This window comes from Notothenia coriiceps, unplaced genomic scaffold, assembly GCF_000735185.1.
Source record: "Notothenia coriiceps isolate Sejong01 unplaced genomic scaffold, NC01 NC01_scaffold00019799, whole genome shotgun sequence".
Classification (NCBI taxonomy): domain Eukaryota; kingdom Metazoa; phylum Chordata; class Actinopteri; order Perciformes; family Nototheniidae; genus Notothenia; species Notothenia coriiceps.
The window spans coordinates 875,499-891,884 of record NW_011352500.1 but is presented as its reverse complement, the minus strand read 5'-3'; the positions used below and the strand labels follow the sequence as shown (position 1 = coordinate 891,884).

General features: G+C 38.6%; 2 protein-coding genes across 4 annotated transcripts in view; both read left to right on the top strand.

Moving 5' to 3' along the window:
• The window catches only part of LOC104952307 (prune homolog 2 with BCH domain), an 8,363-nt gene extending 4,285 nt beyond the window's left edge, over positions 1 to 4,078 (top strand). For 2 of the 3 annotated variants that reach the window (XM_010779105.1, XM_010779103.1), the window contains exons 3-10: positions 726 to 814; positions 1,080 to 1,301; positions 1,421 to 1,600; positions 1,817 to 1,916; positions 2,193 to 2,324; positions 2,997 to 3,083; positions 3,408 to 3,506; positions 3,834 to 4,078. In XM_010779105.1, coding sequence (XP_010777407.1) covers positions 726 to 814; positions 1,080 to 1,301; positions 1,421 to 1,600; positions 1,817 to 1,916; positions 2,193 to 2,324; positions 2,997 to 3,083; positions 3,408 to 3,506; positions 3,834 to 3,879 — 955 coding nt within the window. In that variant the 3' untranslated portion in view covers positions 3,880 to 4,078. The remainder of the gene's footprint in view (positions 1 to 725; positions 815 to 1,079; positions 1,302 to 1,420; positions 1,601 to 1,816; positions 1,917 to 2,192; positions 2,325 to 2,996; positions 3,084 to 3,407; positions 3,507 to 3,833) is intronic. The other variant, XM_010779106.1, reaches the window with a different exon arrangement.
• Positions 1 to 15,490, top strand: part of LOC104952331 (uncharacterized) — a 43,639-nt gene extending 28,149 nt beyond the window's left edge. Inside the window, exons 9-10 of the mRNA XM_010779143.1 lie at positions 13,348 to 13,445; positions 13,798 to 15,490. Of these exons, the coding sequence (XP_010777445.1) occupies positions 13,348 to 13,445; positions 13,798 to 13,970 (271 nt within the window). The 3' untranslated portion in view covers positions 13,971 to 15,490. The remainder of the gene's footprint in view (positions 1 to 13,347; positions 13,446 to 13,797) is intronic.
• The last annotated feature ends 896 nt before the right edge of the window (positions 15,491 to 16,386 follow it).

The following is a 16,386-nucleotide window of genomic DNA, read 5'->3' as shown; positions in this document are numbered from 1 at the left end:
GTGTGTTGTGTGTGTGTTGTGTGTGTGTGTGTGTGTGTGTTGTGTGTGTGTGTGTGTTCTGCAGTTTAATTGCTCCTTGTTAGCAGTTGCACCATGGTACTTGTTTTGCCCCACTTTGTAATTGTGATGACCTGCCCCCTCTTTGGGATGCACCACCCTCCCCTGTCTTGCACTCTGTGTGTTTGCGGGCATACACGGCAGACCTTTTCATAATCAGGTGGTCACATGACCTGATTGTGGAAAGAGTGGTTCAGTCCCTCTGATAGGAGAAGAAGGAGTAAGTGAAAGGTAGGTGACAGAGATTATTAAAAAAAAAGGGAGGAGGACATGTGCGGGTGTCGTTGTTGCTATAATCATGTGTACTGGTTTCTCAGTACTGCTTCCCTCTATTGTTGGCAGGCCTTATGTTAATCGAGTCTGTTAGAGGGGCTTTGGTTGGGGGAGGTATTAACACTGCTCAGTATTGTTTCCTCTTCCCACACGTGCAGCCAGGGAATGAAGCAGTGAGTTTATTGTCTGCTTCTGTTATCTTTTTACGTCCAAAGTCAAATGAACAGATTTGAAACTCTTTCTCATTTACTGTCATGGGAAAAGTTTTCTTTGTAGATGATTGTCTTTGTCTTGTTTGGCCCAATACTATTCGTAGCTGTGCCTCTGGTGGCAGTGGTGATAGCGATGATAATTTATGTTGTGTCTCATTATTGTGTTTCTGTGCCTCTGAGCAGACACTCCCAACAGGGAGACGGTGCATCGGGGGTTATGATGAAGACGGCCTCCAGCGAGGAGGCTGCTGAGGAGATGGATAACAGAGAAGGTAAATTAACAGCAAGATAAACTAAACTTCTCTGGTTTACCCTATCAAGGAATAATCTCTTTTCACTATTATGTTTTACAGACTTGGCATTATTTCCATAATATGGGAAATTGTTTCCTTAAGGGAATACACTTTAAATGTACAATAAGATATAAGACTAATCAAAACAGAAAGTTGCATTGGGGGAAATAGAGTGATCAGAAACATTTCTCTGAAAAACATATTTGAGTCTAAGAATAAAATCAAACCATCTCTCTTTGACCAGATGCACCATCCTCAGCTGATGTGTCAGGGGGCTCCAATCAGAGGAGAAAGTTGACAGCTCCCCCAATGAATGTGTCACTGGACCGCAGTGAGGGGTCTCTTCTCTCAGAAGATGTCCTGGACACTGAGGACGATGCCTTGGATACTGGAGATGACCTGGATGTCAATGTAGATGAGCTGGACAGTCCTGATGAGGCCGACTCACTGGAGTTCAACATACACGGTCAAACACCTGAAGACATAATACAAACATGCACACAGCCACACTGACATTACATTATTGTCTAAAAAAGTATAGTAAATAGTTATTGTCCTGTAAAATTATCTTTATTTCACAAACAGGTGACTCAGAAGAGTCAAATATGGATGCAGGAGCAGCATCAGGTGATGCGATTGCAGCACACAGAGCAGCTGAGGAGAGCAGGGAAAACCGTCTGTGGAGGAGTGTGGTGATCGGAGAGCAGGAGCATCGCATTGACATGAAGTGCATTGAGCCATTCAAAAGAGTCATTTCTCATGGAGGTACGCAAATACAAATGTTTAAAAGCTGTACCTGTTTCTTTATGTTTCATATCCTTTTATCATATTGAGTCTAGTGATGCTCTGCCTTTTGACAGTTGGTGTGTCTTCCCTCGTTCATGATTAAATTAACTTATAGTAAATCATTTCCAACTCAATGTTAGAAATGACTAAGTGGTGGATAACTGTGAAACCCATTGTCTCTTTTTATTTTGTCAGGTTATTATGCTGAACAAAATGCCATCATCGTGTTTGCAGCATGCTTCCTACCAGACAGCGACTTTGACAATTACAATTATGTAATGGAAAACCTTTTTCTGTAAGTATACCTATGCTTCATGATGTAGTGTAATACAAGCCCACATGAAATGATGTCTTGATTTGTTGCACAAAGATTTTCCTTCATCAGAGCATAGGGGCCACATCAAACCATTAAAAAACAGTTCTGACCAAAACGGCTCACTTAAATGTGAACTTGGAATTGATTATTTACTGTATTTTATACAATTCAATTAACTAGAAAAACACTGGTGTTTCTTTTGCAGCAGTTATTATGTATTATCGTCCTTACAAAGCATTTTCTATGTCTGCGTAGGTATGTAATAAGTACGTTGGAACTAATGGTGGCAGAAGATTACATGATTGTTTACCTGAATGGTGCCACACCTCGCAGAAGGATGCCGGGCTTTACCTGGATGAAAAAGTGCTACCAAATGATAGACAGAAGGTAATATACAAACAAGAAAATGCAATGTATAACTTTTATTATTAAAGCACACAAACATTTCTGTTTTAATTATATAAGCAAAAGTTGATATGCATACAATTATGGAAGCTCTGCTAGGCCTACATTATTTTGTAAATACTTTTTGACGATCGCTTGTGTTGTACCAGTAGGCCAGAAGGGGGCGTAGTAAACCATAGACTGTAGGGATAAACCTACTGCAAACCTTATTTTTTAAATGCTCAACAAAAGATGTGAGATGAACTCAGTTGTAGATTTTGTTTTAAAAGGGAATTATCTGTGTCAGTAAGTACTACCTAGTTCACTCAACCCTCTACTCCCTATACTGACAGACAGTCAGTTCACTGAGCTTTCATTTGAGACTTCAGATACTGAATGAATCATCATTTTGAGGCAGATCTATAAATGCTCAGATACTTGTGCTTCATTGATGTATAATGTTAAAACTCTGTAAATAATGTCAGTGACAGAAATAAATCATAGGAGCTTAGTTCTCTGTGTGTACTACCTCTTATCTTCATTCTACTCCTATAATAAAGTATACTTTACAGCAGCAAGCAGGAATGATACACATGGAATACCTAATAATAAGTCAATATGGTATTAGTTAAACCTTTACTAATCTTATTACACCACTACTGCTTCTCCTCACAGACTGAAGAAAAATCTTAAGATGTTCATCATTGTCCATCCTTCCTGGTTCATAAGGACTCTGCTGGGAATCACCAGACCCTTCATAAGGTTTCATTTTTGTAGTAAACATTTAGATGACACATACACACACATCATCACAGTAGTTGACAGGAAGCAAAGCGCAACAGAGGTTTAAATTTGTTTTAAATGTACACATTCCTCTTTTAACTTATATTCTACCAACAGTATGTGTTTCCAGGTTTTTATATTTAACTTTCTGCATCTATGGATTTACTTTTTTAAGTATTAGCACTTGACAACACTACAAATCAAAATACGACAACCTATTTGTCCAAAATCACATTTTGTTTACATTGGAAACACAATATTTCACATTAGTGATACAAACCCTATATGTTTCTGTCTCTGCAGCTCCAAGTTCAGCAGCAAGATAAAGTATGTGAACAGTCTGCGAGAGCTTGGAGAAATCATCCCTATGGAGTACGTCCACATTCCCCCCAGCATTGTAAAGTGAGTAAGCTCTTCTTAAAGTTTAACATATAAAACCACACATCACAAGTTGAAAACGATTACCCTTTCTTTTTTTTCTTGTGTGAAAACAATGTTTGTATTTCTTTGAGTTTTTGGAAAACCTACTGTCAGGAAAGCCCCTTCTTTTTTGTCTATTTTTTTGGTAACAGCCTGACACCTTAATCAATTGACAATGTAGCCATTGTTAGTACACTTCTTTAACCAATGCGTCCCCCTCCTTAGTATATTCAGTTTAAATCCTCAGTCATAGGATCATTTCTTTTGGCGGCTGTTTGTGGACTAAAACATTTCTCACTCTGCCCCAAGGTATGACGAGGAGAGGGGTATACACAAATTTGCATGCATGAGGTAAATCAACTAACTTGTCTGTAGCCTACTGACATTTTTTGAATTTTCACATGCAGGGACTAACCTTTTACTGACTATTGGCTGCCTTCTTCTTCAACATAAAATGAGAAAGATTTTGATTTGCTTATTTCTCTCAGTTTGTGATGTTCGTGTACTGTAGCTCGGTTAATATTTTTGTTAAATGTTAGTTGAGATCTAATGACCACATACAACATAAGTTATAAACCAACAAATAAACACAGTGACTTCCATACGTTTGTTTTCAATTCATCTGAAATGCATAATGTGACCGAATCATAGGAAAACATCAAGTTCTCTGTCGGTAGGAATTGTTGTAGGAATTGTTGCTGAGTTTCAGTCGACCTTACAGACGAGTAGCAGAGACTGGACTCTCTCATAATTGGCAGCAACGTATTACCAAAGTGTGAAATAATATGAGGTACAGTATTTTAACTGCAGCACGCTAATGATAGATTTCAGCGAGATGAGTTATCAAATCAAATCAAATCAAATCAAAGTTTATTTATAAAGCACATTTAAAAGGGATTTTTGGTCGGGCCAAAGTGCTGTACATGTAATAAATACTACAATCACATAAAAACACATTACTACAATCATAATAAAAGACAATAAATTACAACAGATATATAAAAAACACAGGGAAAAGTCAGGAGTCGTGCTCCGCTCTGACTAAAAGGCCAGGGAGAAGAAGTGTGTTNTTGGTTTTGTTGTTTTTATATTGTTATTTATTGTTGTTTTGTTTTTGTTTTTTATGGCGTGTACAGCACTTTGTTTCAGCTCCGGCTGTTTTGAAAAGGGCTTTATAAATAAAGTTGAGTTGAGTTGAGTTGAGTAGACTAAACAGCTGAGGACACTGAATCACATTTGTTGTAGCTTATGGCTCAGGGTCATCTACACCCTGAGAAGGATGTGTTCCAGGTGTCCCACAACAATAACTATCTCTGCCCAGTCGGTCATAAACTGGTAACAACAACAAAATGCTAGGGCAGCCCCTCCTTGAGGGAGATAGCGGCTGCCCAAGGCTGCTGGGCATCTGCGTCAGAGGGCGAAAGGTAAACATGTATACAGAATTATTCCCTGACAGTGTTAACAAACCAAGATGTATTACAATGTCTTGCATTCAGCCCTGCTCCTGCGTCTGAAATCATTCAAATTAATCAAATGAGCAAAATAAATGCTGAAAAATGTACCGAGGATGTCCAAAGTTTACGATACTATCATAGTCATAATAAAAACATGTTGGAAACATCCCTACATTATATTCCACTAAACAGTTTCGGCTGCTAATTAAAGCAACTTTAGCCTCTTTTCTACAATATCAACACATGAGTTACAAATGTATTTTTAATGAGCAGTTATTTCTTTATTTTAAAATAAAAATATGTTATGTACCATTGTGGAAGGACCACAGCTTTTTTGACTACAACATTACTGGTTTTAAACCCTTGTCAAAGACAACAGATTTGATAACTTATACATAGATTTGCAATGCGAACACTTTCTTAAACTGAAAAACAGTGAATACTGCCTTCTAATAATACTGACCATGGACTTCTTGGTGTTTTTGTAGTATGGGTTCCAGCCTATGCTCATCACCATCTCGAAGACTTCACCGGTACCGACGCAGGCCCAGCCGTAGTAGATCCCTGTGCCGATATCTGCAGGAAGATGGTCCACCACTGAGACTGGGAAGTTGGCTGGAGATGGGAGAGAGAAGAGGGGGAAGAATCAGAACCTGTTAGCATTAGAAAGTCTGACTTTTTTATTTAAAACAGAGAACACTTTTAGGAGAAACATTTACAAATGTATTCACTGTTTAGAAGCCCTGCATGGCTAGACATACTACTGTTCTGTAAATCTGATATGGATTGCTCAAGAATAATATATTCTTAAATGTAATGAAAGGACGTGTCCCCTGTTGTGGGATAAATCAAGCAACCTGTTTGACAGAAGTAATACGTGTTTTTACAGGATTTACAGTACAAGAGGGCCGGTCTGAGAATGTTCATATAACAAACAAAACAAACTATGTTTCTTGGACCTTGTGGCTTAATCATTTTTAGATTATGTAAAAGGTGTTACTTTATTATTACTCAATGCTTTGATGATTTTACATGAGAATATTTTCATTAGATTTTACACTTAAGTGATACATTATCTTTACTGCGTCATGTTATTAAGTTATTCTCCATTCATTTGCACGCTCACGACGCGTTTCTGGAAACATCCCTCATCTCATATAAACTATAATTTCGGTAAGTATCACAGCTTACATCATCTGTCAAGTTATCTTACTCAACTGACATTTACCCCAGTCCAAAAAACGGTGCGCACTCGAGAGCTGCTTAAAAAGCTGTCACTAATGCCGTCGGTAACTAAACCTTTGAAACCATTATACATGATAACTCAGGTAGGCCTACCAGCAGAATCGCCAGAGTGCACATTTGGGTAAATATGATATATAGATGTGTTGCATAACAACTACAGACAGTGGATGTTAATGATATAGTCTGGTTCTCTCTCTGATTAAGTTACTCTGGAGTCTGGAATCAATCAGACTGACCTAACGTTGTCTGCGGGAGCTATAGGTTAGCCACTTAAAAACCCATATATATTAATGGAAGATGATAAACTCACCAGTGGGGATCCCCAGTTCTTTGCTTCCTCTCCCGAAGCCTCGGACGACCTCTCCCCGGCAGAAATACGGAAGGCTCTTCATGACCGCTAGCTTCCCGATAACAGCTGGCTAGATGGACGCTACAGAATGACCTCGAACAAGACAAGGAAGTCGGACTGGTAAATCACCAGCAGCACCACCTAGCAACTCTTCTGACAATCAACAAAACCAGAATCTCCCCCGGTACAGTTCAAAGTCCGTCCTAGCACGAAGCTATACCTGCCTGGTTAGCTTGCTCGAGTTAGATAACGTTGATTGTCAATGAGCAACGACGGTAAAAGTTCACCAGCTAGGCTAGCTGCTGTTAGCTTCAATAGAGACTCCTGGTTCCTGAAACGGTTTTATCCGAATGTTTTGGGAGTTGAGTTCTCAACAAATGACGGTCCCGGTTTCGCTTAGTTCCACTCTCAGTATGTAAGTGACCATGAAGTAGTAGACATATTACATGTGTGGTGTAATAATATTACATCTGTAGTTACATATCAACGTCAGTAACACTGCTGCTGATGTCATAGACCGCGTGACCAAAGCGGACCGGTAGTCACGTGTTGTGTTCAGGTGTTGTAGGAAATACAGCTATTACGTGTGAGGCATTCACAGTCTCATCCGTGGAAATACTACGCAGGTTTTCTCATGTGGATGATTAATTTATAAGAAAAAAGTGTTGCACCTTTAGCGACGGGTCGCACGGCGAGTTTTAGGAGAGACGCAGTGTACTGTCGTTCCTATACATTCCTATTTGCGTTTTTGGAAATGTCTTGATGGTAGCCGGCCTTTTGACTTAAGTGCAAGGTTTGCTGGTAGTTTCCTGAATCAAACCACAAGAGGGCGACAAGAGGACTATGCTTCCCCTGGCACCCTAACCATGGCCTACTATATGACCATGGCTCAGGGAGCAACATACATTGACATATTGACTGTCAGTTAAATATAATTTAACAATTATTGCTTTCAGGCCTCGTTCAAATGCTTCCACATTGAAGTAATTGTTTACCAAACACCTGAATGTCCTTCTACATTAGTAGTTTGTGGGTTGTGAGTAGCCAATGTTTTTGGTAAATATATATATTTTTTAACTTGAACATTTTTAACATGATCCTGCTTTATGAATTGTGTTGTCTAACATAAACCAGGTCCTGGTTTTAAATTCTTACAGTGTTTAATTCCATCTCTATTTTTAATATGATTGCATACAAAGGTAGATATAGGTCCTGTATGCAACCTTTGGTACTATTGCCAGTTTAGCAATTCAGCTAGTCTCCACCTTAGTTACACTAATAAAGGTTTTTATGACTTCCTCCCTGAGATGTGTACATTCAAACAAGACGTAATCATGCCACACTAAAACCTCATGAATTCATTATGAGTGATTGCAATACTTATAGATATGTATAATTAAAGCAGGAGCATGCAGTAAGCACTGCAGGTATCTGTATTTTATATGAAGTCTAGACATTGTGCAAAAGAACAGTGTCTCTGGAAAATATCTATTTTCCAGCAAAAACAATGGCGCCAAACCTATACAGGAGTGACAAAATAATGATGTTAATGAAATTCTTCACTGTTGACACTGTCAACATAGATGAGATAATATCTGTGTTTTAATCTTACAAAAACAGTGAGAACTTTTGGTTATTAGGCAAGCACTGTGTTTATCGTAGTGTATTGTATATGGTGCTTTTTGACAGGAATGTCAAGGAGGAACACATCTTTAATTAAGTTAAACAACTTTAACAACAAATGAATACCTTGCAAGCAACAAACAAGTGTATACAAATATAATAAGAAAAGCATGTTAAAGTAGCTCTCTCTCTCTCTCTCTCTCACACACTCTCTCTCACACACTCTCTCTCACACTCTCTCTCTCTCTCTCTCACACACACACACACACACACACACACACACACACACACACACACACACACACACACACACACACACACACACACACACACACACACACACACACACACACGTACACGTCAAGTCAAACTAGCAATTGAAAGCATGCAATACGTTACTGCAGCTACAATGGCCCCGAGAGCTATACGCACTGCCACTTAAGACAAACGTAAATACAGAATCACATTGCATATACAGAGAACTTTGTGAAATCTGCATTCTATATTTGCCTATGTTCTTTATATATAGCATCTATGCAATTGCTTTTGTGTTCTGTTTTTGCAGAATGGTTCTGTATTTAGTTGTGTATTCTCAATTTGGAGCTTATGTGTTATGTTTCTGAGTTTTCTTTTGTTTTGTCTTTCTGCATGTGTTTAATTGAGTTTGCAGTGCACTGAACTTTAAGGGCAATCATAGATCCCTGCTATTTTGCTACCTTTAAGAGTGTAAGTACTTTCACAGTGACAGTGTTAGTGGAACAGCCTAGAGACAGCCTTTTAGAAGTTTCCAGAGATGTTGAGTGGGATGGTGGAATAATATAAAACTCACTGTGACAGGAGCCATCTGAACAATTGTAAACTATTCACACAACAGTTTGACTATTTGGTTTCATGCCATTACAAACATACCAGACATTTACAGTACAAATACTTTTTTTGTTATTGGATCAACTTTTTTGTAAACCTTTAATACCTAAAACTATGGTCAGAATAGAGTATCCCTTAACATTACAGTCCACACCAATAACCAATTGCCAAAGCAAAATACGTGTTTATTTGTGAACAGATGGGATGTAATAAAACCTCTCTTTTCATGTGTTTGGTAATAAGGTAAAAGTTATAAGCCTTTCTACGTCTTCGAGGAATCCACACTTATTATTACCACGGTTTACAAAAGGTACAGATGGCAACTGGCAGGGTAGATTAATACATGAGTTAAAAATAAGCCTGTTAGTAATTTCTCCAAAGTAAATGACACAATAATACAAGTTTTGTTCAAATTAAAGATTAAGACAAAGGAAATAAAAGCTGCAGAATGTGTAACACAATCAAGTGCTGTGTGATACAGGATAAAGCATCTTCCCTTCAGCACAGTGACAGTCTCTGCACTGTAAATACAGTATTATGTCCAGCACCCTCAGGTTGGTACTCTGCTCAATGAACAAGCAGCTGCCTGATGTTTTGTACCACAGCATCTTCCTTTTTCTAACCATTTGCTAGTTGTTGTAACAACTATGTGCCGTACATGTCATGCTGCAGACTAGCTTATATTCAAATATGCTACAGCAGAGTACGGCATAATGCAGGGAGAAGACGGGCAGCAGTCCGGGATCTTTTACTGTCAGACAAAAGAGTTCCCCTTCTTGTCGGCTCTAAGGTGGGGAGAAGATGAAAGGAATAATTTTAATACATCTTTGTCATCATGGCATTAGAATTATACATTTATAGCAGGGGGATTGGCAAAAAAAAACTGAATGATATGTGAGAAATAAAAACAGAAGTCAGATCATAAACTGGATACCTCTGCAAGGGCTTCTTGCTTGTAGCAGATGCACATATATTATCGACTTCATTTAAACTGCACATCTAATTATATACAGCGTTTTTTTGTTAACACTGGTTACCAGGCCAGCTCTTAGATTTATTCGCAGTGGCACTTTTTGAAAGACAGTTTAATAAGCATATAATAAAACTCAGAGTGATGCGTCTGCTCTGCTGGAGGTTAAATATGATGCTCGCCTATGTCTACTCTAGACTAATCAAATACATTCTTTGGGACAATTTAGTTGTTAGAATTAGATTAGTATACTTTTTAGGATGTATGTTAGTTATTATGTAGGTTCTAAATGTTTCTGTACAATAAATGAACTCAAGACAATTCTAGTAAGATATATTTCAAATACCTTTTCTTTTCTGTATAGTCCCCTATTCTGAAGCTTCGGATAGCTTATTAGTATGTCCTATTTCTCATCTCCATTCTGTCTTATTATTGTACTTTGTATTTTAACTGATTGTAAATAAAATGAGTTGAATTGTCTTTGCCTTTATCAATTATCTTCCATTCTTCACTTATAAACACCGATTCATTCAATACAGCAGGAGACCGGCTTTGCTAAAGAATAAATTACCTCAGAAACCAGCCAAACACTAGCACATACTTTGTAGGCTAAAGACACATAATTGTTCAATGTTCTACTGCAGGGACATATCTAAAGTACACTTGTGCAATGTCAATATAATCTTAAATATAACATTTATTTTCTTGAGGCATATCCGTGCTGTATGTGTCCTTGTCTTGGCTAATCAGTACTTTATCACTAAGACCTGCTTGGGGTTTAAAGCAGTTAGTTGAGTAGATAAGACTTTTGGCCAGTCAAGTTATTCTATGATTGAAAGAGGCAGAGCTTAAGACAGATATACAATATACAAAAACTCGGCACATTACTACAGGAAAAAAGATTGTTACTATTAAAGAAAGTTGTGGTCTCAGCATGTTCTCGTTCAGTCTCTCTTAATCTCTGCAGTGTCTATACGTGCTGTTTGATTGGGTAAACACCTATTTTTTAATTTCTTTTTCTAATTCATCGAATGTTGGTGATTCAGCAATCATGTCCTTCTTTGTCTCTGTTAAATTCCCTTGCTGACAGAGAGTGGCCCACTACTTACTTAGCAGATGTGTCCTGCAATTCAGTATCCAGTCTGGTTAAGCATTAAGTTAGAGGGCAGAGAGCAAAGGTTAGTGAGGGAGGTGAACAGCTGACAGGGAGCAACCATATTGTCAGTACACATGCAGTTGCTGGGGATTAGTAGCCTGCTTCCAGACTGCCATTGGAGGGTGGATGAAAGGAATGGAAAACAAGCATCACTTCTCTAAGTTGGTAGTGTTTAAGGTTGAAAGAGAGAGCCCCAGATACACTGCAATGCATATTCAGGATAATTTACCAACATTAAACCAAAGAACATTGTGCCCTTATACAGTGAACACTTTTTCACAAACACTGGTTCTAGGTCAGTCTCTAGTTTTCAGACTCAAGACACCGTCCCTTCGATAATGAATAGAAATGAAGTATAATATAAGACAGCTTTAATTTTTCCATGTTCTCAGCATCGCTCTATTTTCATCAAAGCACCAGCAAGCATGTGTGTGTGTTAGGATGTTTGTTTGCAAAATAACTCCAAACAACAAACAGACACATACAAGTCATAAAACATATACAGTATGTTCCACAGAGATACGGCCCTCACCACAAGAAAACAACAGCATTGGTAATTTGTTTATTTTTTCTTGAATAGCAGCCTGGTAGTGGTGTACATGAATGTTCTCTAAGTATCAGATGTGTGAGACTGTGTTGGCGATTTACACCAACTACTATGTTTTGCTTTGGTGGTACCAATAAAGTCCCACCGAACAATTAACACTGCTACCTTTATGACTTAGTTTTAGTTATTGGTGGTTGCTGGCCAATAGTTTGTGCCCAGTCTCAAACACACGATGCTAATAGTTTTAACTGAGATCTATCTGCCACTCAATTCAAATGTCAACTCATTACAGCTATTGATGAACTTCTTGATAGAGATCAGATCCTGGCTGAGCCAACATTTCCTCAACCTCAATGAGAGCAAGACTGAGGTTATCTTTTTTGGACCCCAACCTCCAGCCTCCCAGGTTGATATTCTGGGCTCCCTCAAAAATAATATCCTCCCCTCTGTCACGAACCTTGGAGTGACCTTCAATAGCGCTTTTAAATTCGATAAGCAGTTCAGTACCGTAGTCAAAACCTGCTTTTTTAAAATACGACTATTGGCCAAGACCAAGTCATCTTTATCTTTTAAAGACCTGGAAAGGGTTATTAACGCCTTTGTTACCTCGAGGTTGGACTACTGCAACGCTCTGTACGTGGGTATGGACCAGGCGTCAATTAAACGCCTGCAGCTAGTGCAGAACGCAGCTGCACGTCTACTCACTGGCCACAAAAAGTGTGACCACATCACCCCAATTCTGGCCTCACTGCACTGGCTTCCAATTCGGTTCAGAATTGATTTTAAACTTCTTTTATTTGTTTTTAAAGCACTAAATGGGCTGGCTCCGACCTATATAGCTGAACTCCTCCAGCGCTACACCCCAGCCAGAGCTTTAAGGTCTGCTGACCAGCTGCACTTGATAGTTCCCAAGACCAGGCCCAAAACCCGAGGGCACCGAGCCTTCACAGCAGCTGGCCCTAGGCTCTGGAACACTCTGCCCCTCCATGTGAGCTCGGCCCAGACCCTAGGGGTTTTTAAATCTACTCTTAAAACACACTTCTTCTCCCTGGCCTTTTAGTCAGAGCGGAGCACGACTCCTGACTTTTCCCTGTGTTTTTTATATATCTGTTGTAATTTATTGTCTTTTATTATGATTGTAGTAATGTGTTTTTATGTGATTGTAGTATTTATTACATGTACAGCACTTTGGCCCGACCAAAAATCGCTTTTAAATGTGCTTTATAAATAAACTTTGATTTGATTTGATTATTGAGTTTACACGTTAACGTCACAGTCATATCTGAAGAACGAACCCAAACCTTGTTATTTGTATTACCAAATTGGTATCAAATAAATAGTAAGCATTGGTAATACCAATGCTGATGAAGTAAACTATNTGTGGTGTTTGTGGGGGAAACTTCTGTAGCATTGGAGTCAGGACTCAGAGAGACACGAGGACGGTAAACCTTCAGTGTTTGCCATCACAGCTCCAGCTCTCCGTCCTCGTGTCTCTCTGAGTCCTGACTCCAATGCTACAGAAGTTTCCCCCACAAACACCACAACAGGAATGTGGTGGTACAACACATTTGACAGTTCTCTTGTAAATATGACCTTTTTTCTTATAGGAGACTCATGTGATTCACACATTCAATGAGGACTTCTATGGAGAGATTCTCAATGTGGTCATGGTGGGCTACATTCGTCCAGAGAGGAGCTACGACTCACTTGGTATGAAATCCTTCCCTCTCATTCTCTCTCACGCTCATGCACTCACACAGTGGAATTCAATAGATGTATTGGAATGAAAGAAAAAAAAAAAAACTATTTTTCAAAAGCATTGAAATATAAATTGAACACATAAATAAAATACACAAAACCAATAATTTGAGCACTAACACAATACAGGTAACCGTTTTCCATTTGGATATTATTATAACTCACTCAAAGATCTAAAATATAACCCGGGTCCAGCTGTTTAATTATCCTCTTTACCCTCCATGATTTCCCACATCCTATACTCTCATTATTCTTCTCTTCGCACCTGACTTATTTTCTGCCTGTCTTCATTTCTCCCTAACAGAAGCGCTAATTGCAGCCATAAACAACGACATTGAGGAATCCAAGCTCAAGCTGGAGCTCCCGGAGCATCTCAAACTAAAAGAAGACAACTTCTTCACCAGCGTTACCAGCCTGTCGTCAGCACCGCCCCCCACGACCGCATCCACATCACAGACTATTATGAACGGTCACTAACAGCTGCCTATGACTGTACCACTTTGTGCACACACACACGTTCATCACACACCCCAGAACAACACAATGGTTTCTATTGACACACAGATGTTTGCACTCATTAACATGCACAGCCTCATACTGAGATCTCTAAGCTGTCACCATGACTGAACATAATGGTAAACAACCAACATTCTTTTTTTTTTTATTATTGTATTTTTCTTTCACTTCCTCCATGTGTCTCAACTATTTAAGTTCCTGTTTGTGTTTATTGCACACAACCAGTTAGATGTTTATTTGTATACATCCACACCAGATGGCCTCATATGCACAACTGTGTATGAATCTCTTGCTCCCACTGGTCCTGCTGTATATTTGGAATCTTTTATGTGAGAAGGTACCTAATGAGGTCACTTTATTTTGATCTGTAAATACCAAAAGACACTAATGGCCTGTAGTCCCGACTCTCGTCTCTCACTGGTTAAAGACACACATACGATACATGTTATTTCAAATGTTGGGCATTATTATCCATTAAAAAAAAGAACTGGTCGTACTGTTGGATGACTTTATGCAACAATGTGGCTAAATGCAATGAATAAGTGGAGATTAAATTATAACCTCTTTTAACTTTCTTCATGAGAAAACGATTTCCCTTCCAGTGGGGCACTCATTACCACTGCCCTAAAAATACGAATGACCCAATTACACTGGAATTAAATTTTGATTTGGGGTTTTTGATGCATTATGCAGGAAGAATATCGTATTGCTATGGTTATTTGATAACTAGCAAAAGTGATTATTGTTTAATGGAGATGAAGTGTTGGCTTTAGCTTGGCTGATGCTCTGACCTACAGTCCGTCAGTCACAGGTTGTTTGTGTGTGTGGTAAAACATTGATAGATGATATGGGATAACGTATAGGGTCACAGTACCCTGCTCTGATCTGTACAAAGTGTAACAGTCACACAAATGCACATTATATTCTTGATATATATATATATTACAGTTTTACCCTTTTTCCATTTGAATCTTTTATGTCAACAGAGACGTTGGAAAACAGTTTGGTCTGACGGGGGTCTGTGGGTGTGAACAACTGTTAAAAAATAACTCGAAACATTCTAACATACAACTACAATCTGTGTGTACAATTCTTTGATCCCCTGTAAATATATGTTTTAAATGAAGTAGTCATGTGACTGGGTTTAAAATCCGTATTGCATTTGTGTTATTTAGGGAGACATGACTGAAATGTATGAACGTGGACATTCATCATGCCACAGTACCTATGTTAATTTCCAAACAAGAGTTTAGCTGTTTTTCCCTCTATTATTACTCTGGTAGTTTGTGTTTGTTGCTTTTCTCAGTTTAGTTTCTTTACTGACAGGGAATGACAGAATCAACACAGGAAGCAGTACTTTCATCATGTTGACAACTGTCTGCTGTGTAAAGCTTTCGTACATAATGAATGCTACATTATTACCCATAAATTCATCCTCTAAAGCACTTAATGTACAGAATAAACTTCAGTGAAACTGTCAATTGTGATGCGCTTCTTCTTCTAACCGGTCGAAGATTTTAAGAGGAGCATTTTCATTGCATGTCTGGAGTAAGGCCTCATTTCTTGCAATTCATTATTGTAGTTCCTCTAGTTCAGTGGTTCTCAACTGGTGGGTCGCGGATGTGTGAGTGAAGAAAAAAAAAGTTGGAACTTTTATTTTGAAGGCCCGATTTTCTGACGCTGTGCATGCAATAGGCGTTGGACTGAAAGTACCCCGGAGACCATACACGGTTTTGAAAACTTCTGTCACGTAGTGATCATCTTCTTATGGAAGCCCATTTCCGCCACTTGAAAAAAATAAAATCCCCATAAAAAGTCATAATTATGAGATAAGAAAGTCGAAATAATGAGATAAAAAGTCATAATTATGAGATGCGCTGAAGTGGCGCTGTCTTCAAAGGTCCCTTCATCACCTTGCTGCTCTCCACCATGCAAACGGCATCTAGTCCTAAATAAGGTAACTATTACAGGTGACTTTTGTAAATGTTAGATGTTACATATAGCCTATATTTCAGCTAAACTACAACAATGCAGTTCATAGCTTAGACATGACCTGTTATGAACTATAATATATATGCCTATAGACTAGTTTTGTGGTAACGTTCACGCCACTAATGACAATAGTGTAGGCATACTGCTGCTGTGAGTTGCTAGCCTAACTCTAACCTGTGAACGTTACCATAAAACTATAGGCAATATTATTGTTCATAACAGGTCATGTCAAAGCTATGAACTGCATTGTTGTTTACATTTTTACAACAAAAATTGTAGGAAGACTTCCATATCTTCTCAATAAAACATCTTTGCGGATGTTTTCTCGAGTCTTCTGGCCAATGAGAATCAAGATTGTTGCTGGAAGTCCCCACGGAGAATAACT